Source organism: Scardinius erythrophthalmus (genome assembly GCF_964197995.2).
Source record: "Scardinius erythrophthalmus genome assembly, chromosome: 16".
NCBI classification, from domain to species: Eukaryota; Metazoa; Chordata; class Actinopteri; order Cypriniformes; family Leuciscidae; genus Scardinius; species Scardinius erythrophthalmus.
The window spans coordinates 15,842,323-15,868,781 of NC_138236.1; the positions used below are offsets into that span (position 1 = coordinate 15,842,323).

The following is a 26,459-nucleotide window of genomic DNA, read 5'->3' on the forward strand; positions in this document are numbered from 1 at the left end:
TGTCCAGTTTGTATTTTCAAGTATTCAAGTATATACAAGTATTTCAGATATTGCCATCTTTGTGTGGACATTTTGTCACTAATACTGTTGATTTCTCCCTAGCTTACCGCATCTAGGTTTCCTTTGGAGGAGCATTGCCGCTTCACACAAGAGCCTCTCACAAGTAGCCTATCTCATGTACCATGAATTGGTACATTTTTCTCACGCTCTTGTAAGAGATTTTAATCTATGATGTTTTCTGATTAAATAAAATAAACCTAGTACATAAAAACCACAACCGGAAAACAGTGGTTATACCGCCCCTCCGCTCTGCCGACTTCAACCCTCTCAAACCCATCACCAAATCAACACACCAAACTTTGGGGGACTGAGCCTTAACCATCGCTGCCCCCACCCTTTGGAACTCACTCCCCATCCACATCAGAAACTCGGACCACCTACAAAAAACTGCTCAAAACTCACCTGTTTCAGCTCACCTACAATCTACTATAGCACTCTCATCTTTGTTTTTCATTTGTAAAGCGTCTTTGAGTTCCTTGGAAAGCGCTATATAAGACTTATGTATTATTATTATTATTATTATATATAAATATATTTTAAGTTTTGATCGAAATTATTGCTAGGGACATATCAGTGTCACTGGATATTGGTAGGGACACGTCCCTAACGTCCCTACTAAATTCTACGCCCCTGCATAATGGTACTCCAAACGTTCATAAAGATAGCAGTTCATCATTCAAGAAATGATAGCATAGAAACACTTATAGAACACAGAATAAAATCTAATAAAAGTAAATCTTTGCATGTGAAAAGCAAATGAAGAACCTATTAAATTTGTTTCTATTAGAAAAACCAGGTGCACATCACACTTCAAGTCTGTTATCAGAGATTTACAATAGCATAATTAGTATTAGCTACAGTCATTTGACAAACTTATAACTCATTTAAACACAGTGTGAAGCATAAAAATATAACAGTTATAGCAACTAAATCCAAAGCTTTGTGTAAACTACATTTAACCTAAGAATGCAAGCAATAAGATTCAAAGCTGCATTGCAAAACTCATTCCAAGTCTAACTAAACTGCGTCAGAGCCTCACACACAGCATTCCCTTTTCAGATCCTGGTGATGAGGATGTGGCACAGCCGGGACAAAAGGCAGGAAAGCCCTATTTTGCATAGTCAAAGCTTACACTGTGCCAGTCCACTGTTCTAAAGAAGAGAGAGCAGCAAAGACCCATCTGTGCTGTCGCTGCTCATCAGCAGGAGACGGAGGGGGAGGAGGAGTCTCCATCAGGAGGGAGGAGGGGGTTTGAGGGGATTCCTCATATTATACCTCAGAGATGAAGGATTTAACCAAACTGCCAGTCTATAAGCTGCTAAATCGATCAGCTGTCAAACGGTGAGCTTTGCCAACCATTTCATTTAAACAGGGTTTTGCAATCTGACATCCATGCCTCACATAAAAGTATTCAACATTGTACCACTGAGATGATATCTGGATTATGCAAATGTCAAATATGAACTCGTGATATGAAACCTGCTTTTTCAATTTCCTTCCTTGCCGGCACACTGATATCTTCATAGACACAGACACTTAACATTGCATTACTTCATACATTAGCGAGATCAATTAGAGTATAACAGTCTGAAATAGTCAGAAGCCAGAAATAACCTCATAATAAAACCATCAAGGCATAAACAAACCAGGTCCATTTAGGTTTCAGTGAGCTTTTAGTACTGAACTAAATGACATGATAGAACGTTAGGTTATAGGTCCCTGTGCAAAAATAAACAACAAAAATGTTTAGGCAAGAAAAGTATAATTTAATATCTGGCTATTTGTGGCTAGTAATGAATGTTAAATTACAGATCTTGTCTCATCTGAAGCAGCAGGTTCTCCTGTTTACATTGCCATACAGACATGTAACTTCAACACAAGCTTTTAATCAACATTTAAAAATAATAAAAGAAATATCATGACTGACAGAAAGAGTTGTAAGTTAGCTACTTTCCAATGAACTTCTAATGGACAATACAGCACAAAATGTGGCCTACTTACTGACCTAAGTGACTAAACATTACACGTTTGATACGTGTCTGCTATGTTATTATATTACATATATATAAATCAAATTTGTATTAAATAAATTCATGCACAAAATTTAAAACGCCCATGTTTACTGTTTACAATAGTGGGATATACCAAATTTATACAGTCGATAGATAAGATGTTGATTTCTAATCTACTTTTAGTTGTAGCAGATAAATATGGGAATATTGCATGAAAAATGTAAGACCTAAAGAAAATGACACATATGATATGCGCACCACTCGGTTCATGTGCTTTGAAAGCTGCAGTGATGCTTGTTGCAACGACAGGCATCACAAAAATGAGATCCGATTTCAAACAGATGGCTTGAGATTTACAAAACACCAGAGCAATCGACCTACGAACATTTAACAAAGTTTGCGTTGTTAAAACAATAAAAGTATTTAATTCATAAGACATATGTATTCACTTTATGGCCGTTACACACTCTGCGTTATTATATGCTACGATTGCTAACAGCTAGCACTGGGAATGCCGTCCAGAAAGTCAAAGCAAAGCTCTCAAATTTCCATCAAGACCTTTATAAACCTAAACAGAAGTGATGTATTCGGAGGTGTTGACGGCGTGTCTCTTACCTTTGGCATCGCTGTTCTCCTGCAGTGTTTTAGCGGCCGCCGTCCATAAATCGCATCCCAGCAGGAAGAGCACAATCACGGCAGACCTGCTGCTGCTGTCCGCCCCTCGCATTATTGCAGCTCACGGTTACAAGGCTTTTGCTCAACAATGCGGCTTTTCTATGCGACAGGAGTATCTGGAGACTCGTAGCAGCTGAGGTTCCCAGCCATAATTTGGTGTTTTAGCAAATCTGATCATGTCATTGAACACCGACGGGAGATTAGAACAACCCTCCGCTCAGCATCTCCGTGTTGCCGCTGTTTTTCCCCCCATCTCAACTCGAGAAGACAGAAAGCCTGCCCTGGACTCAACTCCACCAGTTTAACCCTTTCCATGCCACGACCAGGTGCTGCTGCTGGTCTTGTCCTACAGAAAGAAGGATTAGACCGCCATCTGCTGTCGTATACTGTCAATCACCTCACAACAGGGGTTCTCAACCTCATTAACTCAAGGGCCCATTGTCCAACATTCAAGAACCCCCCATATATTTCGTCTGGTATTTATGCTGTAATTATGTCACAAATTCAAAACAAAATTATTTTTGTGATCCCAGAAATTTTTATGATTGTATGTTGAAAAGAAAAACTAATTTTGATTTCAGTTTACATCTTGATTGTATGTTTTTTAGCAATTTAATTAAGTTACATTATCATATATTTAATAATAAATTAATTTTAATAATTTTATCCTTGGATTACTAGTAAATTAGTACATTTATTCCAACTGTCATGATGTTTGCTTACTTTTTAAAATTTTAATTATACTATATCGATCTACAGTCAATAAAATATATATCTGAATTACATTATACAATTCTGTATTATATGTAATAGTCAATTTCTTTTTTACTATAATACTATAAAAAGGAATAATTTTGGAGAATGGATGGATAGGCAATAATACATAATAGTAGTACTGAATGTTTCTACTATTTTACAAGTACTAGTTTACAAGTAACTATTCCATTGTTACTTTTTTGCTTAAATTCATTTCTATGGGGATATGTGGTTCAGACATCAACTATTGACATATGACTAGTATCTATATTCAAACTGTTGCTGGTAACTGTTTTTACCATGATATCTGGATTGTGTTTACCATTTCAACTATTCATTAGATATTGGCACTTATTATGTATTCACTATTATAATAGTTACTAGTAAGTTAGTGTCTATTTTACACTTCCACTGTTTATTAGAGACTTTTGTGTATGGCATTTGTTACTAGTAACATCTTTAATCTTACTAGTAAGATATTTAATCAAACTGTAAGAACAGTTGTCTTTCTGTGAGCCATTTGCTTTCTCTCACTAGCATGCAAACAAGAGAGATGAGGTGCATTAAACAACAATAAAGATCATGATGAACTCTATACTTTATTTGAATGTAGCAATTGACAATTTTTTCAAAGAAATTAACTTCTTAAACTCTTACTGTACCTAAAGTTACCAAAAGATTGAGCATTATAGATCAGTAACAGGTTTACTTTTAATAATGTAATGCAAGCTTACTTAAAGAAAGAAGAGAATACTCAAGAACACCGAGAGTCAACATTTGCTAAGATAAATCACTAGTCAGTTTGTAGTGTTTCTTGTTTGGCTTGCCTATTTTCTGCCATAGACAAAGTTAACAAGAATTACTGCAAACTGAAAAGACAGCATTCCAAAAGATAACCATACCGAAACATACTTCCAAACAAACTTTATATCTCCTTTAATTACAGGTCTTGACCACAGGCACAATCCTCAGAGGAGAGACGCTGCACAGATTGCAGAAGAATGGAAAGACCTTCTCCGTGAAATTGGTCGTGAATGTGTGATAGAGTGTATTGCTGAGAGGATCTGAGAATGAAAGCTGTCCTTCATCCAAATCGAGCTTCACTCTCACTCGCTTCGGTTTCTCACACCCAAGCAAAGGGATGCATGACTCCTGAGGAGCCTTCAGACTGAGAGTGTCGCTGTCATAGCCGACGCACCAGACCTCTCTGGGCAGACTGGTGGCTCCTTTTCTCTGGACAGACTCTGTAGTGACTCCCAGCATCCAGAAGGTGCTGTCTCCCACATCCACATCCCAAATATGTGTCCCTGAGGAATAGCCCACAGAACCCAGAACACAGGGAAACCTATCAAATCTCTCCGGGTTAGCGGGAAGCAGCTTCCTCTTCACACCAGCCACGTCTTCCTCTTCAAACTCATCTTCGTCCCTCAAGCTTGTCAGATCTTCAGACAGTATAAGTTGACTGTTAGCGGTGTTAGGATTGAGCACCACAGGAGCTGAAAACAGAGAATATTGCAAAGATGTGGCTTTATAAATGTAATCAATGATAACAAAACTGCTCATTAATATTTAAAAAACTTATCTGCCAAATCATAGTCATGTGGTCCAACATGTTATTGTTACTATTATTTATTATCATTATATTACTGACCCTCATGACAGTCTAGCCGCGTTTCCATTACCCTTCAAATTGCGCAAATTGAAATTGCGAATTGAAAATGCGCTCAATGGAAACATAAATTTCGCAAAAACTCCCATTTATCGCAAAAAAGTTTTTACGCTCGCATGAGGTGGAAACAGTTTTTGCGGATTTACAGGTCACCTGACTTAGAAGGCGCGGTGTGTTTGGACAGAATACGAGACGGAGTTCTTTATTTAATTCATAAAAGACAAAAGAATGACAGAAATACTGGATTCTAAACATCAAAGAAATGCCACAACCAAGACCTCGCAGCAGATATGAGTGAGAAACACCCAGAAACACCTCATATGTGCCGCTCACAGACACAGTAGCCTATAAGGTCTTTCCTTGCCATTAATGCTTGGATAACACGCCTACGTTTCCTTCCATTAATAATAATAACGTCTAGTGCGGTACGTGGCTGTGATAAATATATAAACTTACCAACGTCCGTTGCCATGATTTTTGGAATGACTTATCACGAGAGGAAAAAATTACGTTTTAGTCGCATAACATCGGTTAATGGAAACGCCGTCATTTCGCAATAGTTTTTTATCGATATTTAGAAAAAAAAAAAAAATCGCAAAAGTTTTGAGCGAATCTTTAATGGAAACGCGGCTAGTGTCAACCAATTATTGAAAACATCAGATAATTGGACTTTTTACACTACATTGGTTCAGGTTATGAATTTTCATATAGTATGACTTCCTAAAAACATTATATTTATGAATTAATATTTTTTTATATTTGTTAAATGCATTTAAAAACAACATCACATGACAAATCATTGAATTAACTTTTCCTGAAAATGGTAAAAAAGTGAAATATGAAATAAGAAACCAACATGAATACGAGTAGGCTACATTTATAAGAACTTGACGTGTTTTAAACTCGATTTTTTCTATATCACAGACGCTTTTTTTATATATTAACCCCAAGATGTAGCAAATAAATGCTTGTTGTCAGTTTCACTGAGAAAAGATTTATACCTTCCATGAAAACAAAATTTTTGAATGTTTTATAAATCAACTAACAGTAACTTATTTCAGTAACACTTATTTTTGACCACACTGTGAACTTCAAATTGCCCAGGTATTGTGCGGTATCAATCAGCCCTCCTTGAACTGGATCTGGATCCTGGTTAATGTCCTGGGCTCTGGAAGCACATTCAGAGGTCAGACTCAGAATTACTGCTTAAACTCAATATTGAGGGGGAAAAAAAGAGGAAAAGGAGATAGCCTGCTCACCTCTCCATCATGTCCTTGAATTTCTATTGAAAATGTAGGAAATATGAAAAGTTAATGAAGACAGCCTACATCATTTGGTTAACTGTAGAAGTTTTAAGGTTGGAATATGTAGATTTTTTTCAAGCTTTTACTATTTTTCTTTTAGATTATTGTCCTGCTGTACCTTTTAAATGAATGCAATGAGAGAGGAGAGAAGGCAATAAACAATAAAGGTAGAGAAGAAATAATAAAGTGCTAACCTGAAGGAACTGGATGTCCCCATTATCCAAATTACCTCTCAATTCTCCAATCATTTTTGACAGAGATATTATTTCGTTATTCATCTTCTCTATTTTGTCTTTAATGAGCTGTGCTTTCTGTGTTTTTTCCTTGTACAGTGCAGCAAGCATGGCTTTTTCTTCATCATACAGAAGCTGGTGAAGATGCTTAAAATCCTTCTTGATGACATTCTCTGTGTGCCAGACCTGGTGCTGAACAGCAAACACATACAACAACATGTTATATCATGTAATAGAATAGAACAACAACAATAATAAAAAATAAATGTCAGACCAACTGCAACAATAAGCAATTAAAGACATTTTAAGATGATAGGCGAAATGGCTAAAAAAGCATAATACACTCACAAGTATTATGATTTATTGGTTTATCACTTTTAACCAATAGGTGGCACTGTATCCCAACTGATGTGGTGTGTTCACTTTGTTGATGCGGTATATGAAAACTGTTTCATCCATGACACAAACTTTTTGCCGGCATTGTCGACATGAATTTGGTGAAAACCAGACCAACGGTTCGAAAAAGTAGGTGGTAAAATAAATGGCGGACAGGAAGCTTGGCCAACTATGGCAACATTGGTCTCTATGTTCTTGGGGTGACCCAGGCAATCTATTAAGACCAGTTTCATGATATTAGGCTAAATTAAAATTTTTTTTTTTTTTTTTAAATTGCATTATAACTTTTGACCACAGATAGCGCTGTCTATAAACTTTTTGATTACCTTCAGGGCATGGTGCCGATGGCACACACTGAGTTTCGTAATGATACAACATTTGTAAAATATAGCAATTTACATCATAATACTGTATTGTAGTTAGTATCATGTTTGTTTCATGTCATGTTCAATTATAGCGCCACCAAGTGACATAATCCCACCAATTATTTTATGTGTCCTCATAGTGCGTCCATACATAAGTGTGTCAAATTTGGTGAAAATATCTCATTTTGTTTATGAGTTATAGACATTTATATTTATGAGCACATAAAATAACTTGCCACTTACTATAAAAATGTTGACATTTGGCTATTAGCATGTAGCCAACGACCTATGTTTGCGATTTTCCTACGGTGGTTTCATCTCGATCGGACTAAAGGTTTCAAAAATATGCAATATTTAAACGCTAAATCACTATGTTGCACTAAGACCGGCCATTTAGTCAGATTTTCTTGACTGAATAGCAATAGTGTCGACTCGCACATATGCACAGTAGCACGGCAGGATACGCAATGCTCATTCCCTTTTCTCAGGGAATCGAGGTTACGTTGGTAACCAGAGCGTTCCCTCTCAATACAGTTCTAAATACCCAGATGCTTTCCGTATATGAACATATACAGGAATCCATGAAGTTTCATGGACACACACATCGGAAACACTGCTGGCTGCGAGGACCAATGGCTGTTAGGTGAAGACCTTTCATTTGTTAATGACCAGCAGTTAAAGGGATACTTCACCTCTGGAAAGATGAATGTGTATTTAAAATGGGTCATTTATGTAGTAGAAATGTGGAATTATATTTGAATTTGGAGCCTTCTAGACTGAAAAGCCAGAAAATGTATTTTTGGCTTATGTGCATGAAAGACAATAACTCCCAGAAAGCACTTGCTTTGCTGCTCTACAAGGCCACTCCCAAGCCACGTCTCCCGGTAAGAGCACACAGTTAAACAACAAGACTAGGCTACTAGTGAGTCTCCGTGACGAATCTGCCCGGGATTTCGAGATCACCCAAAATGTCCGGGATTCACCTTTTGCGTTCTACAGTCGCCATTCATTATGTTTACTGTGGCGAGCAGGACAAGGCTGAGGGTAGAACGGCGCGAGGTTGGTGGCGTGATTACTGATGAGCGTCGGAGTAGCGGGAATTTTCTTAGCAATGTTAAAAAGCACATCAACCGATCACTTGTTTAGCCTTCATGTCAACACTACATTCAGATTCACCAATCGGAATGAATTCAGTTAGATTGAAACAAGAGGTGTGCATGTAAACAATGAATGGCGACTGCAGAAAGCAAAAGCTGAATCCCGGACATTTTGGACGATCTTGGCGGCCGGACATGTACGGGAAAAAGAGGATGGTAACCCAAACTACTCAGCTTTCTCCACAGAACAAGAGCCTACTACTGGCTGTAGTCTTTAGCCTCTGGCCAAAAAATCCTCCGATGATGCAAAATGAAGATTTTTGCATCATCTGAGGATTTTTTCCAGACAAAAAATACATAAATCTCTCGTCTCAGGGGGACATGAGGGAGGAAAGCACGGTAATTCGAAAACACTACGGGTTTACAAAGCTTAATGCTAAATCCTGAAATATCCCTTTAAGGTGCTTGTTGTGTTCTCTGATGGAGGGAGGGGGGTGAGCCAAGAAAGTATGATAAAAAAGAGCTCACTTCTGCATATAAAGGTGCCAGGTATAAGGTGCCCTAGTCTAAGAGATCACATTCAAGACCCTCCGGGAGAGGCTTGAAGGCTCCCGGTCAAGAGGCCATAGGTGGAGTCTCCACAACTTGGGTTGGGGATGCGAGATGGACCCTTTCGCTTGGGAAAGGAGGTCCCTTCTCAGAGTGGTGCCATGAGTAAGACTGAGCATCTGTCCTCCCTGATTTGGCTGATGACCTGAGGGAGCAGTGCTTCCAGAGGGGAAGGCATACAGGCACAGAGGGGGCCACCTGTGGGCCGATGTGTCCTTTTCATTCGAAAAGAATGTCGGGCAGTGGGTGTTCTCTTCCGTTGCGAAGAGATACACTTCTGCCTGGCCGAAAATGCTCCAAATCATGCGGACCATCAGTGGGTGGAGTCGAATTTCCCTGGGGGTGGTCCTTTCTGGTACAGAATATCTGCTCCCGATTGATGGATCCCGGCACATGTAAAGCACGTACTGAGCGGAAATTGTCCTGTGCCCACAGGAGGAGGCGGCGTGCCAGTCTGTTCAGTAGACGGGACCTGAGCTCCTGCTGAAATTCCTTGACGGCCAGGAGCACTGCCATCATTTCCAGGCAGTCAACATTGGCTCTGTCCAAGATCCTCAAGTTGATTCTGAACCCCAGGCTTTCTAGATGGCTGAGGAGCAGAGATCTGTACGCACACTATTTTTCTTCTGATTGGGCTAAGAGCAACCAATCATCGATGTAATTCAGGAAGCAAACTCCCCTTCACCTTAATGGGGAGAGAGCTGCATTCACGCATTTCGTAAAGGTGGTAAGCACTGGCAATATACAATGGTAGGACAGTATATTGATAAGCCACCCCCTCAAACGTGAATCTCAAGAATGGATTATGATGGGGAGCTATCTGGATATGAAAGTATGCATAGTTAAAAAACAATCCCCAGGGCAGATCTGCAAGTCAAGGATGGGCCTGAGGCCGCCATCCTTCTTCGGGACGAGGAGGTAGTGGCTGTAAAAGCCTGACTCGCTGCAGGGGCCTTTTCTACAACTCCCTTTGCTAGCAGAACCTGTACTTTGGCTCGGAGGACATAAGAGTTGGCGTCCAACGGGACTTGGAGTGTGCGACTGGAGAAGTACTCTCACTTCAGCGGGGTTTGGTTTATATCACCTCAGGGCTTCCACTGGGGAGACCTGAGGTAGGGTTGCCAACCGTTCCGTATAATACGGAATCGTTCCGTATTTGACACATAAAAGTCTTGTTCCGTATTGAACTGATACGGAACGCACTTTGTTCCGTATTTTTGAGAATCAATTCAGTGCAGTGAAAAAAAACCCTGACGGTGCGGTAGATACTAATTTCTCCCCCTGAATTGTCTATGATCAGCATAGCGTTTTTAACATCTTGGAACATCATCAGAGAATGCCCTTTTAATTGGTCGTTTCAGTCATTGTGAGTCACGTATCGTAGCAACGATGACGACAAGTGACAACAGCGGGAAATGTAAAAATGACTTCCTCCGAGCAGCCGGCGAAAAAGAAAAGGACACAAAAATATAGAATAGAATATATAGAATTGAATGGGAAAATGACTACCCGTGGCTGGAATGCGTGAGGGACAATGAATACACGGCCGAGCGATGTCACGGTTCCTTGTCCGTCAGACGTCTCCAGCTGATATAGTAGGCTATGTAATTTTAAAACTCAAATTAGTTCATAAGAAAGTGATTATATTAAAAGAGATAGTACAGGTTTAGCCTAACATTGTAAAGAAATAAAAAAAAGTACACATGGAAAAAATAGCTGCACAATGTGCTTAGTCTGGAGGTTTATTTATTTCTGTGAGATTTTCCATGTGCATACATACAGGTGTTGTATTGCTTGAATGCAGTATTTGAGTGCAATATTTTAGATTTTCTTTATTAGCTTTTTTATTTATGTTTTTATATTATTGTTTTGCACTGGAAAGAAAGTTAACTATAATGGAAGTATAATTATATAAATATATTTGCACTACACCTTAAAATGTTGTCTAATTAAATTAAAAATATATTTTTTTGCACTGGAAAGAACATTCTAGAAGTCTAATTCTATTGAATAAGTTTGCACAAGGCTACAGAAGTTTTGAATGTTAGATGTTGTATTTGTTTAAGTTAAAAATAAAATGTATTATAAACTAAACAAATCCATGGTTCATTGTTGGCAAAATGATCATGATAGGCTTTATATTTCACATCTAACTTTTGTGGTTCAGTCTTGTATATTGATTAGGCCTACTTTGCTATTCTATAGGCCTATAAGTTGTATTATAATATGCTACAATGTATTAAATATATTTATCTAAATATATCAATTAGTTTCCACAATATTCACCAGAAGTCATCATTTCAGGAGTTTTTTTTTTTTTTTTTATTATTCCTTGGGGGGCGTGTCCGGGGGCGTGTCACGGGGGCCTGTCCCCCCGTTCCTTATTTTCATTTCAGAGAGTTGGCAACCCTAACCTGAGGTGATGTCACGAAGGGGAGCGGGAGTAGTTCAAAATCAACCAAAACTAAAATCATGGATAAGAAAACAGATCTAACAACGTGTCTACACCGGACGCGAACGTGACAAAAGACAATAGAACCAGTTATAATCAGTGATGTTGTCTAGACTGGATGCTTTGTCCCATCCAGTGTAGACAGCTTTTAGCTTTTGCGATGCCAGTAACAACGATTGCGTCCGGTGTAGACACGGTGGAACCATCAGGAGCCTAAATTAGGAAAGTAGAAGGTATGTAGCCTATGCAGCTATCACGCATCTCGTTATGTATACATTATTATGCATTTAATAAAATAAGCTAATATCACTTACGTTATACTATATGTTGGTTTCTATTACACATATTACAGAACCTTTTTCTGTCTAACTAGCTAATGTAACCAGACAGAATGTTTTGTAGCATAATAATGTATTTAAACCAAAAAACAAACATAATATCACTCACTTTAATGTTTTTACTGTACAGTTGTGCAGTTTTGGGGGATTTATGGCAGGCTATTTTTTTATTTGCCTCAGTTTATAATAATTTAAATATATAAATTTACATAAAATAGGGTGGTTCGCCCAGGGCGCCATATGCCCTTAAATTTTAATACAACGAAGATGATTTGTAATGTTGTTTACTGCAACATCTGTTGTTTAGTACAAATGCACATATTGCCTGGACCATATTAAAATGTTTAATATTTGTATATTTAAACGAAAAGAGGCAGGGTTGTGTTTTATATTTCATTTTGTTATAAAAAGGCTAATGTTATTGAATATAATCAATACGCGTTGCCTGAACCACATTTGTGTGGCTGTAATGTTTAAGATTTCTCCTGAGACCCGAGAGTTTGCCTGGTGTGCATTTTATAATCGTTCTTGCTATTTGGGATAAGTAGGAGCTAATAAGTATAATAACTAAAATTTGTTTTTGTTTTTGCAGAAAATGATGTCCTCATGTGAGGACAGTGGGTCTAAGATTTACCATATGATGTCCTCATGTGAGGACATAGTACTAGCAATTATGTGAAGTGTCAGTACAAATGAAGTGATAAACTGACAAAATCTGATTGTGTTATAATAGTAATGGTTATGGCCAGCAGAGAGCAGTAGAAGACCCCTTATTGGCTCACTTTCATTTTAAACTTCTTGATTTTTACCAGTTTTCTGCACTAAAGCAAACCAGTTTTTCCATGTTAACTCAATAATGCATGCTCTCTCTCTCTCTCTCACACACACACACACACACACACACACGTTGTTTTTTCAATGTTATTGCGATCCATCTAAATATTCCCAAGTTTAGCTAACCACATGGTAGAATAAATAACGTTATATAGTCCCAATGTCCTCAAACGAGTACTTCACATTTACTGATGTCCTAGAGTGCTACTATTACTAAAATGTCAAATTTTAATCCCCATACGATGATAGAGACAGTATTGTACATTTTCAGGGTTCCTGCAGGTTTCAGTTAGTCAAATTTAAGACCTTTTTAAGACATTTTAAGACCATAAAGATTGAAATTTAAGACCAACATGACGCATTGCCAAAAAATATTCAAATCAAAGAATTCATTTTATTTCAATTAATTCAGTAATCGAAAAAGCATTAACTTAATTTACAGATAAAGCAATCACATTAGTAACCTTCCAGACCCAACAACGCGTGTCAGAGAAAAGAACAGAATCAGATATCATTTTTTTATAGAAAATTGTACTTTGCATATAGGCCTACTGTAAAAAAACACATAATTAGTTGATCTTAACTAGAGATGAAATGGCATGAACTTTTCAATTAATTATTATAGTGCCAAAAATTATCACTGTTATCACAGAATCTTGTTCAAAAAGTACTAATACTAGACAATGAAATCAATTCACCAAGTTTTATGCCGAAAAACAGCAAATAACAAATAAAATTAGCATCAATACGCACTAACATAAACATTAAAATAATACAATTAAAAATGATAGCCAGATTTTAAAAGTGTCTTGCAACATGTTATATACTAACATGTAGGCTACAAGTTCAAATAAAGTTGACAAAAAAGTTTTTTATAAAAAGATAAACCTTACATATTTCAGACTTTAATTTATCTTTTTTGACTCATTCTTTTTATAAAAAAAAATGATTAAGTGATATTTACAATACACTTTAGCTTATCTTTTATTATTAATAGTAAAATTCGGTCCGATTTTCCCGTGGCGTCTGTCGTTGCTATGCAACTCCACAATGACAAAAAAGTTTTAGTGGCTAATGGATTTCCACCGCCGAAAAACGCTTGCTGTAGTAGCTCTGTTACAAGATTTATTTACGGAGAAGAGAACCCGCATCCTTCATGTCTTTTTTCATGTTGCTGCGCCTGGAAAAAAAACGAGCGCGTTGCTTCAAGCGCGCTTACATTTGAATGAACTTGAGCGCGAAAAAGACTATATGGGGAGGCTGCAGACCTGGAGCCGGTAGATCTACGCCCCAAGCAGTTTTACGCCCCAGGCAGTTTTACGCCCCTGCTGTTCCTTATGCGTCCAGTAGGGGGATATACTGCGAAATAACACCATTAAACGCTCAAAACTTACACATTAATAACCGTCCCGTTCATAGACTTTGCCCAATTTTGTGGTTTTTGTTCATTTAAATATAAACGTTACAGCGTAGATCTGCACTATATGGATTAAAATATCTGTAGATATTCAGTTAGGCTTCACTCTTTACACTCAGCCTACAGAAGACTATTTGTTTTTGTGAATTAAAAAATTAATAATACACATAGTTGGATCAGATGACAAGTAATGATATATGACCTACTGTAGAATAGTTATGACCTACTATAGAATAGTTCATTGAATACTGAATATAGAATATTCACTGTATGTTTTTATATACAGGAGACTGAGTGATACTGAGTGAAATATGTTGTTGTGAATTTATATAAAGTTACATTTAGATATTAACCATATTTAGCCCATTAGACATACAACACCGTGTAATCATATGGATCCTCGATTAAATATCTGCTGTACTATTTACTATTAGTCATCATACAGCTACAAAACAGTGTCCTACATAGCATTTTATGAAGACAAACACAATTTAACCCTTTTCTAAAATTCCAAGGGCCATTAAGAAGAAAGAGACAATATTGTTGTTCACAAAAACATTATTTATCAACACCATTTATGAATTATGATGACTCCTGTAGATGACTCCCCTATGGCTTGCCAATCTTCTTTAACTGTTTTTCTATCCTCCTGTCAAAGTGCTTCTGCTCACTGATAAAAATAAAAAATAAATAAACATTAAAAAAATTGTACAAAGGACATCCATAGTGAATTTGATCTTGTCAAATTCACACGCAGCAGGACTCACTGTTACATTTTGTATAAAATTCCTGAATCCTTAATTTTTTATCACAGTTGCTTTGGTACATTTCTCAGATCACTACTGAAATTCTCATAACTACTTTTGAACAAATTGCCAATGCTTTGGTAAATTCATGCAATTGATTATGAATTCCCTTGCTGCATCCTAATTGATCAATTCATTATTTCCTTCATTAGTGAAATTCTAAATACACCTCCGCAATTAATCAATTCAGGACACATTTACAAAATAAAGTCTAATAGAAATGTATTGAAAACATGCTTAACAGTTTGACAACTAGTCAACCATTTTGCATTTAATGACTTATGCAAGGAACTAATGCCTAGATGTTTTGAGGAGTATGACAATTCAACAGAGAAATAGTATAATAGGCCTACATTTTGATCAACATGACATAAAGAGTTGATACTGTAGGAAACAGCAGAGAGTTGTACATTATCAATTGCATGAATGTACCGAAGCATTTGCAATTTGTATAAAAAAATGAGAAATTGCTTTTATGATGTGCACAAGTGACAAGATGATGTGATTTCAGTTGTGATCTGAGAAATGCACCAAAGCAACTGAGATAAACTATAAGACTTATTGGAGACCCTGCAGAATCACTGTAGACCCACATAAAAGAGTCACAGACCACATATCTGTGGGTATTTCATAAAATAAAATAAAATTAAACATTTAAAAAATGTAAAAAGGACATCCATGGTGAATTTGATCTTGTCACAGTGTGTGTGGGTGTGCTGTCCAGAATTTATGTCAGGTGAGTGTGGATTGCAATCAATTTGCTCCTGATCTTCAAAGTAGGCTACAACGGCACAGTGTTGGTGTTGGCTTGTTGGTGGAACACTTTTGGAAAAAGTGTCAAGACACTTTGATTTCTTTTGGCCAGTGATGATGGACTGTGCAGAGAAAATTGAAAATGACATTAAAAACATGTCCATGTATGTCTCTGTAGAACTTGGTATTCTGTATTCTCTGTAGAATAGAACTTGGTAAAGACAGAGTATGATAAATCCCACATTAAGTGCACACAACCTACATTTTAGTCCAGATCAGTAAGCTATTTTAAGAAAAATGTATATTTAGATATAAATTAGATAGTTAGATAATCTCATTTATAAGAAACAACTCAAACCAGAAAGGAGTAAACAGTCTTACCAGAAGAGGCCATCTCACGCAAGATAAAGACAGGCAACAAAAGAAAATTCAAAATAAAATTAATTTTGAAATTGAGTAGAAAAGACGAGGGGCAGCTAAACCTACACGTGATCAGCTAAATTTAAGCCAGACAGAACATCAACCTGACCGTCCATAACTTTTTGTCTCTCGAAATAAACTATAGACCCATCCATTGCTATATAGAAATGAATTGATATCTACCTAGCTCTATCAAGCTAATCGTTTATAAATAATAAATGTTGCATCATTGCTAAACAACAATAACTTTAGCAGATTATTTAATATACCTCAATTCGTGTCGCTGTACAGTCTCCCCCTACTGGACGCATCAGGAACAGCAGGGGCGTAAAACTGCTGGGGCGTAAAACTGCTTGGGGCGTAGATCTACCGGCTCCAGGTCTGCAGCCTCCCCCTACTCGAAAAAGACGCGATATGTGAACTGCCTCTTGGCGAGCGACTTCGATACTTTTTTGCCACTTTGTACTAACTTTATGCGGCCAGCGTTTCTGGAAATGAACGAGGGTAAAATCTTTTTTAAGACCTGACTAAATGAAATTTAAGACCGCGGATGAAAATCTGCCTGTTTTTAAGACGTTTTAAGGCCTTAAATTTAAAGTTCAGAATTTAAGACATTTTAAGACTTTTTAAGTCCCCGCGGGAACCCACATAAATACATTTGTTTCATTCATATAATTTGAATAGATTTTTTACCTGGGTCATTTTTCTTTCAGGAACTGGTGTAGAAGTGTTTTGCTGATATTCCAGCCATTTTCTTCTCACTGACATTGGTGTAATGTTGTGATATCACCACAAGATGGTGTGGGCAGTGTCCCATAATGTGGCCAAAATGTCTAAGATGTACAAATTTGACTATTATTGTGTCAAGAGGCAAAAATGTAATGTCCTCATATGAGGACGCAGGGTCTCAGGGATGAAAACGAAAAGAGTTAGTGTGGTGTTTTATAACATATTTCGCTTTATTGTTGCCTAAAATATATATACAGAGATAACCGGAGTAGCAGAGCGAGCTGAGTGACGCGCGCTGTTCCATTTGCAGAATAACTGGACTCGCATCCTTTACCCATATATGGATTGGCCAGAAGGTGGGCGGGGTTAGAATTTCCCCAAGATTTTCCAAGATGGCGCCGCCCATACCCCCCATAAACGGCCTCAAAACCGTTCTTCAGAAAGTCTATGGGTGACGTCACAGACGCTTTGTCCATATTTTTTACAGTCTATGGTTTCCCCATATGTGCCAGAGACTGCTCAATGTGAAGTGAACAGTATTGAAAGGGAACAGAATAATAAAGAACACCAACGAATACAATAGGTGCATAATACGCACCTTCTGTGTTTGGCCCCTAATAATAATAATAATAATAATAACAACAATAAATTAGACTCATACTTACACATATGTGCTCAGCCTGGTGATTACATTCAAATTTGGCATGTTGCAACATCCTCATTTTTCTAGTCAAGAGATTAAGTTCACTCTGAAAAGGTATCTAAAATTAAATCGAAATTAGTTTGTTTATCAGAATATTAAATATGCCAAAAAATGTATTAAGGTCACTAAACATCACCAGCATTACCTTACGTTCCTCGGCGATCTCACGGACAGGACGGCACGTGTGTGTTTTGTGTTTAGGTGACTCTCTACAAACCAAGCACACGAGCTGTTCATCATGCAGACAGAACAGACTCAATCTCTCCCGGTGAATCTCGCACAGCTCCTCAGCTGGGCCCCGATAATCCAGGAAAGTTTGGCATAAATTTTTTAGAGCCAGGTTAACGGGAGGATTGTAGGTAGATCTTTTTCTGCAAAGCGGACATTCTCTTGACCCTTTGGTCGCCCAGTACTGTTGGTTACAGTATCTGCACAGACTGTGGCCGCACTGAAGCAACACGGGATCTTTGAAAATATCAAAACAAACAGGACACGTAAAATCCTCTTCAGAAAATGGACGTTTCGACGCCATTTCTGCCACTTTGCGGACGCAACACCTTTCGATTTAGTTTTCTGTCGAAGTGCCTAACTTCAAAGGTTGCACTCAGTGTTGCCAACTATTCAAAGCAAAGTAGCTAACGCCTAAAAGTCGCTAGATGACGTCATACGTCAATTAGCATAGTCATGACGTCATCGCGGCGTACTTGCGTTCTGCCTGCCTAATGTTTTTTTTTCATTAAAATCATGCCCACATACTGTATTTTAATATAACATAACATAATATATCATATAATATAGCCGAATGTCCAATAAAGCTGTTCTCATTTACTATATTTTTTTTGTCAGACAATAGAACGAGTAGCTATTGAATTAATTTTTATTTTATATATGTAAAATTATCTGAATTGAGAGAGTTCGGGAACCGGATGAAATAAATGAACTGTGATAATGAGTAGCCTATTACAAGTGATAAGCACAAGAAAAGAAAGTAAAATAAAATGGTCAAACTAAATTCTGTAAATATAAAACAAAAGATAAGTGATAAGTCCGTGGAAACAACACTGCTCATTCAGGTCTGTTAGCTGTCGTGCTGCTGATCCTCTCTCAGCCATTCACTGAACAGGGTAGACGCAGAGAGAGGTGTGTGACGGCAAAAAGAAAGCAAGACCTCGCGCTCACAGGACTGTGCTGGCAACATTTGGAGGTTACTGAGGTTTGTCCAAAAAGTAGCTAGATTTGTCGCTAGTCGCTTTAAAAAAAAAAAAAAAAATGTCGCTAAAGGGGTCTGAAAAGTTGCTAAAAATAGCGACAAAGGCGCTAAGTTGGCAACACTGCACTGCGAACGTTCATTTCATTAGTAGCTACTACAATGAGCAGAAGAGCTTATTATTCAGTCATATTGCAATCAATTCAAAATTTGTATACAAAATGTTGCGTATCAGTCACTTATGACTGCATAACGCAATGAACCGGAAGACAAACAACTAACAAGACATTTTGAACCTTGACTTGAGCGAAATAAAGAAATTCGTTTAGGCTGATACAAATAAAGCAGCCTCCCATCGAATGGAATTTTTGCAGGTAATTTAATCGAAAACTTTAAAGTCAAAAGCGTGATTTCAGGGATAGACATGCAGGGATGCACATCACAATACATTATTCATGGACTGAAACATATCCTTCCAAAGGGGAAAATATAAGATGTGGTTTTGTCATGACTAAGATGATTTTAAAACAGTACAGTCCATATATATATTGAAAGACACTGCATTTTCATGTCACTACCGAAACATTGTGTGTTTTAGTCCATTGGTTGAACTTGAGACTGATTTCAACCACGCCCCTACATTTTTGATCAGAAAATATTCCTGTGTCCCTCTCTCTCATAGCCTCTCTTTCATTGTAGACAGGTACCATTTTGAGGGAAATGTGTTTAAAAGTCTGACAATCTGTGTGTAACTTTAAGGAACGTCACTACCAAACACCTTTTTTTCTGCAATTAAGCAAACATTTTTGGGTGTTTTTCCATAAAATTTTGTTTTTATGTGTGTACAACTGTTCAGAAATGTGCTAGGTAACCATGTGCCTGTTATCATCTTAGAACTAGGCTCAAAGTTATCTAAAATTGTCACACCCGAAACAGTCACTTCCGAAACATGTGGTGAAGTTTCGGTTGTGACATCATGGTTTTTTGAGTGTTATTCGATCAAATTTAGTTTTTGTGTGTTCAGAACTGTGCTAGTTAACCATGTGCTGATTAGCATCTTTGAGTTAGGCTCAAAAGTATCAAAAAATGTCATCATTGTTTTGATAGTGATAAAAGGGAACACAATCATTTATTTGGGGGAAATAAACTAAATTTTAGTACAGTTATGCAAATCATTAGTATCTTAGTATGTTTTAGTAGTGTTTTAGTATGCGAGTTAAAATTCTGTAATGTGATGTGGTTGCTACCAAAACATTACTGTCACTCCAGAAAATGTGCCATCATGACCGAAACATGCAGGTTTTGTCTAAAATAAAGTATATTGAATTATCAACCAAGATGTTATTATAGTGTTTGGTTCAATGTATATTCAAACTAATGAATCCTTAACTTTGAAATCAGTGTGATTAACTTAATGCCTTTTACAAAGAAAGACTGGATTTAAAATACAACAAATCTTATACATTACACTTGAAATATTGTTAAAATTGTAATTGTAATTGATTTACCTGTGATTTTTTTAAAAAAAAAATAGCAAAAAATATATTTACAAGGTAGATGTAAACAAAATATTAATAGGTCAATATAAGCCTTCTTATTAAATTATGTATTATTGTGTTTTGGTAGTGACACATTTGGGGAGAAGAGAAATATTCCAAAACCTTCTGAAAATACAATATGATAATTAACTGCACAATTACTAGAAATGTGTACCTTGGATATTATACAATTTGCATACATACAAAATTTGTAGGAAAAGACACTTTTTTTCAAGATGTTTCCAACTCTGAGTGTTAGATTTAAGATTCCATGTGCTTTATTCCAGTCCTTCAGGCAATTAGCATTTGAATGAACAATGACTCAGCGCTGAGGGAGACAAGTATCTCTCCAGTTTATTAGCATCTTTGTCTCAGAAGATATAGCAAGAATATGAGGGGAGTATCACCAAGTTAACCAATAAGATATCTTATTGAATACCTTCAATAAAAATACCTTACATCATATAGGAATACTATACATTGAATAACAAGTCCATATGGTCGGTTTCTGGCTAGATCACCACATATACGTATACTGCTTTAGAATAGAGAATGGAAGACCCTTCCTCCATTTGAACACAGAGGTCCACACATAGTAATGAAGAACAAATGTAGCCAGTACCTTCCTACAGAACAAAGAAATCCTTCTCTGTTATATACTGCATGCTGAGACTATCATGCAAGAATTTCTTACACTGACTCTGAACCAATTCTGTAGAATAGCCCATATATGACTCTCTCTTGAGAAACTAGCATCCCTGAGTCAATCACCTCCCCCATGTTGTCTCTCTCTCACACTGAGATCACCAGGTATTCATCCAAAAATCTACACTCACCTAAAGGATTATTAGGAACACCATACTAATACTGTGTTTGACCCCCTTTCGCCTTCAGAACTGCCTTAATTCTACGTGGCATTGATTCAACAAGGTGCTGAAAGCATTCTTTAGAAATGTTGGCCCATATTGATAGGATAGCATCTTGCAGTTGATGGAGATTTGTGGGATGCACATCCAGGTCACGAAGCTCCCGTTCCACCACATCCCAAAGATGCTCTATTGGGTTGAGATCTGGTGACTGTGGGGGCCATTTTAGTACAGTGAACTCATTGTCATGTGCAAGAAACCAATTGAAATGATTCGAGCTTTGTGACATGGTGCATTATCCTGCTGGAAGTAGCCATCAGAGGATGGGTACATGGTGGTCATAAAGGGATGGACATGGTCAGAAACAATGCTCAGGTAGGCCGTGGCATTTAAACGATGCCCAATTGGCACTAAGGGGCCTAAAGTGTGCCAAGAAAACATCCCCCACACCATTACACCACCACCACTAGCCTGCACAGTGGTAACAAGGCATGATGGATCCATGTTCTCATTCTGTTTACGCCAAATTCTGACTCTACCATCTGAATGTCTCAACAGAAATCGAGACTCATCAGACCAGGCAACATTTTTCCAGTCTTCAACTGTCCAATTTTGGTGAGCTCGTGCAAATTGTAGCCTCTTTTTCCTATTTGTAGTGGAGATGAGTGGTACCCGGTGGGGTCTTCTGCTGTTGTAGCCCATCCGCCTCAAGGTTGTGCGTGTTGTGGCTTCACAAATGCTTTGCTGCATACCTCGGTTGTAACGAGTGGTTATTTCAGTCAAAGTTGCTCTTCTATCAGCTTGAATCAGTCGGCCCATTCTCCTCTGACCTCTAGCATGAACAAGGCATTTTCGCCCACAGGACTGCCACATACTGGATGTTTTTCCCTTTTCACACCATTCTTTGTAAACCCTAGAAATGGTTGTGCATGAAAATCCCAGTTACTGAGCAGATTGTGAAATACTCAGACCGGCCCGTCTGGCATCAACAACCATGCCACGCTCAAAATTGCTTAAATCACCTTTCTTTCCCATTCTGACATTCAGTTTGGAGTTCAGGAGATTGTCTTGACCAGGACCACACCCCTAAATGCATTGAAGCAACTGCCATGTGATTGGTTGATTAGATAATTGCATTAATGAGAAATTGAACAGGTGTTCCTAATAATCCTTTAGGTGAGTGTATATGGTTTAATGTGAATAATTATCACACAGTATTATACATGTTTGTTATCATTTGAAATGTCTCTGTGCGACTGGTACAAATGTCTCATTCCCAAAGAAATAAACCAAAAGGTAATCAAGTTTTTAAGAGTTTAGAGATAACTTGCAGACAGAGACCTACATCTTTTACTCTTTATCTCTGAGCATTTGATGTTATTGTATTGATTATATTTGAACTGATTATGAAATTTGCATGATATATTTACCTGACATAATATAGTTACATTTGATTTTATTCTGAATTACTCTGAAATTATTTTCTCAAGTAGATTAAACTAATTTGTATGTTACTGCAAGTTTTGCGTCAGATTAGTGACGACTAATAAGTGTACTTGGCTTGTAAAGACAAGAAGTGAATTTCCGTTAAGAACAGCTAAAATGTTGCTGACCAATCTAAATTTGGGTGTGTTTTACCTCTGTTTTAATTTAATGTTACTTTAGATAAGTGTACGTGGGAAACCACGACATGGCCAATCCAAAGCTATTATAAGAGAATTAATATTGGTCTACTTATATCTGTAGTAGTGGCCATACCTCTGCCTGAAGTAAACGTTACCTTAAATTCAAGTGTATGCAATTCCGTGGGGGCTATACCAAAGTATCTTTGATTGTGTAAGCGTGAATGCGACCATCTCAGGTATTTATCCAATTACCTCTGTTTGTTGACCAAAACTGATGAGCTTGTGAACATGAGACCAGGTGTGAGGACCTCTGAGGGACATAGATTCCTAATGAACGAGTAAAATATAAAGTAAAGAGTTAAATAGAACAATCAAATGTATTGCTAATTGACCAATAACCAATTGGCAAGCTAATCTAAATTCGAGGTTGTGATAAAATGGAGTCAGATAAGTTTAATTGGAACTAAAGACAGTAACGCGCTGAGACCATCACCCATTCTATCGGATACCACTGGACCGATTTAGACGAGCTTACAGTATATAAATATATTAGGGCTGGGTGATTTTTCCGATTTTTTGTTCTTTCTTGCATGTTCAGATATTCATACAACAATATTCTGGGTGGCCATGAAAGTTTTGTGAAAATTATAAAAAAAATGCTGGCAGTAGCTGGCAACTTTTAAAAAAACACCGGCAGGGAAAGAGTTAATCTGACTCCATTAATTTGTTGTTATTTTGAAACCTCTTGCTCTTTAAAGTTAAAAGTTTTAAAGGTGCTGCAAGTAAGTTTTTAACTGTACTAAAGCATACAAATACCACAATATGTATGCAGATATTTAGGAAACATGCTGAGCTCACATACTCGTTTCTCTGAAAAACATACTCTGGGTTGCGTTTCCCGTATGTACAACAACGCAAGTTGCTGCTTAACTACCGTAGTACGATGCATCTTTGAAGAAATCAACTAGCTAGTCACGACTGTTTCCCGAAAACGCAAATTGGTCGTTCAACCACGTTGGTTAATGATGTCACGCAGGTGGTGACCCCTTAACCTGACCTAAGTTAATAAGCCCTGACCTAGATTGTACATTAGGGTATTTTAATATCTCTATTAAATTCACCACCATTCAGTTCAGTTTAAGCTGTCACTGGTAGATAAATAGTATGTAGTGGAAAGCACATGTGTCCAGTGAAGCAAATAGTACAGATGTGTCATTGAGGTGTAAACCATCCTGTGTGCCTGGAGTGTCCCAACAGTCCTTAATCAGCATACTGAAGAATCCTTTGCACTAGATATGCATTAGTATACAGTACTGTGCAAAAGTCTTAGGCATGTTAATATCTTTTTTGTCCAGGTACACTTGCGCATAGTTTTTCAGGTAGCTTAGGTTTCTTCAAGCATTTTGGAGACGTTCCCGCAGTTCTTCTGGATTTAGTTTGTCTCAGTTTTTTCTGTTTCTTCATGTAATCACAGACGGACTCGATGATGATGGTGAGATCAGATCCAACCGGCTGTTGTCAGACTCCTTGTGCATACACAAATCTCACTGGATTATTACAATTAATGGCAAAAAGAATGTTTGGAAATGTAAACTGATATTTCCTACTGACACTACAGCAAAAGGTACAAATAACTGACTTAAAAACAATTTTTTTTGGGGGGGGGGGGGGGGGGGGGTATTAACATGCCTAAGACTTTCGCACAGTACTGTATATTATTGTGATGATAGTACATATTCGCTCAGCCCTACAATGTCACTTTGTACAATCAAAAGGAAAAATATTTCAACAATTCAAATACATAAAGAATAGTTTTAAATTTCATTTTAATTTCAGATCTATGTAAAATAGACAGGGCTGCACATCACAATACATGATTCATGGACTGAAATATTGATCATATCGTTCGAAAGGAGAAAATATAACAAGATGTGGTTTTGTCATGACTAAGATGATTTTAAAACAGTTCTTGTATTATCAGTCAATATGTTTTAAAAGACACTGGTGGGCACCGATTGAAACAACAACAACAACAACAACAACAAAAAAGATTATTTTGTCATTAACATGCTCTGAATGCAACATGTTAGAGCAGCAATCAGAAAAACATGAATTCCCAACAGATGGAATTAATGTGCCTTCTTCATCTAACATTATTTATGCATTTAGAGCACTGAAAGACAAAGTATTTTTGTTCTCTTTAGTTTGGAAAAGAAATATTCATGCCAGCCTGACAAATATAAGTATTTTAACTTTATATACAAAACAACCTGAACCTCAGGTTTTAAACATTTTGGAGCCAGTGTACACACAAATGATCAACTCAAAAATGTCCCATTATTGCACATGTAATTTATATCTATTCATTCCCCCTCCCCCATCTTTGTGCTTACTGAGCAATTATTTTACAAGCTTCAATATGCAATCAGAACAATCATTGACAAGGCATGTAGACATATGAGGCTTTGCTGTGAAACTACATTGTGGGCTGATGCAATGCACCAGCTCTTTAAGAATTAAGATTCTAGTCAGCCACAGATCGCAGACTTTACCACTACACCTTTATCATTATCAATAAGCCGCATTCTTATCTGTAAAATTTGCTTCTTTTTATGACAATCCATAATGTACATACTGTAGGTGACAAATAATTTGTATACTGTATGTGACATTTAATTTCTTTAAACACTGGCCATATAAAAAATGGCCATATATAAAACACTGCAAGACTGCTCTAGTAATAATCAAACAGTTTTAGCATCTCGCTTCTATAAACATGAAACACGGATGCCAACACTTTAAACTGTTTGGTGTCATATATTTAAATATGAAACAAAAGAAATATCAGAAAATGACTTAAAAGAAGGGTGGATCTGTATTTAGCTGCAGTGTGTATGTGGCCTATGTGAAGTGTATTGTGGAATGATCCAGACCTTGTGACTTAAGTTCTATTGATAATGTTAAACAAAAAATTCTCAGAAGTAATCACTGTTTCATCGTAACCTAACAGGAAGTCGATGGAGTTGATCAGACAGTGAGATCTTAATCTTTGGGATTGTATTGGTCAGCCTCTAGTCTTGCACTGGCAATGTGGCTCTTTGGATACTGTGGATATTGCAGCTCTATCAAGAGTTCTTGATCTTCTGCCATTTTAAATAAAGCTTTATGAAAGTTTTTGAGTGGTACTGTGGCCCAGCTCACAGATCGCAGTCCAGTGTGGCAGCTGTAGTTTATTTAGAGGCTTGGATCTGTAGTCTTCTACAAAGATACTGAAACCTTCGAACACAGCTCCTCCACTGTCTTCATGGAGAATCATCCCATGGCCTCTTTATTCATCCTTCCTTTCTGTTCTGCTCTCACGCATCTGTGGATTTTTCTGCGGTCAGCTGTTCGCGGTCTGACACGTCATCATCTTTGGGTGGCCGTGCCCGATCGAAGAAGCCGCACTGAAGAACCAGAGCAGGTGGGACGAGGCGGGTGGGGAAAAGAAAAAAAAGAACAGAGGATGAGAATGTGATCCCTGGGATAACAGACATTATTCCTTTCTTCCAATGTTTTGTCTGCTAAAACAGTTGCACAGATGTGCTCTTAAGGC

General features: G+C 37.4%; 3 protein-coding genes across 3 annotated transcripts in view; all 3 read right to left on the reverse strand.

Annotated features, from left to right (window-relative positions):
• Window positions 1–3,008, reverse strand: part of fam171a1 (family with sequence similarity 171 member A1) — a 35,982-nt gene extending 32,974 nt beyond the window's left edge. Inside the window, exon 1 of the mRNA XM_081388113.1 lies at window positions 2,688–3,008. Within this exon, the coding sequence (XP_081244239.1) occupies window positions 2,688–2,799 (112 nt within the window). The 5' untranslated portion in view covers window positions 2,800–3,008. The remainder of the gene's footprint in view (window positions 1–2,687) is intronic.
• Window positions 3,009–3,949: 941 nt separating this feature from the next.
• On the reverse strand, window positions 3,950–18,323 carry trim35-40 (tripartite motif containing 35-40). The gene is made up of 6 exons (XM_081388907.1): window positions 17,774–18,323; window positions 17,591–17,686; window positions 6,671–6,901; window positions 6,432–6,454; window positions 6,219–6,340; window positions 3,950–4,999 (listed from the first exon to the last, which is right to left on the reverse strand). The coding sequence occupies exons 1-6, from the start codon at window positions 18,158–18,160 to the stop codon at window positions 4,440–4,442; spliced, it is 1,419 nt and encodes a 472-aa protein (XP_081245033.1). The 5' UTR covers window positions 18,161–18,323; the 3' UTR covers window positions 3,950–4,439.
• A 6,341-nt stretch (window positions 18,324–24,664) lies between these two features.
• itga8 (integrin, alpha 8) overlaps window positions 24,665–26,459 on the reverse strand; it is a 75,139-nt gene continuing 73,344 nt past the window's right edge. Inside the window, exon 30 of the mRNA XM_081389230.1 lies at window positions 24,665–26,310. Within this exon, the coding sequence (XP_081245356.1) occupies window positions 26,221–26,310 (90 nt within the window). The 3' untranslated portion in view covers window positions 24,665–26,220. The remainder of the gene's footprint in view (window positions 26,311–26,459) is intronic.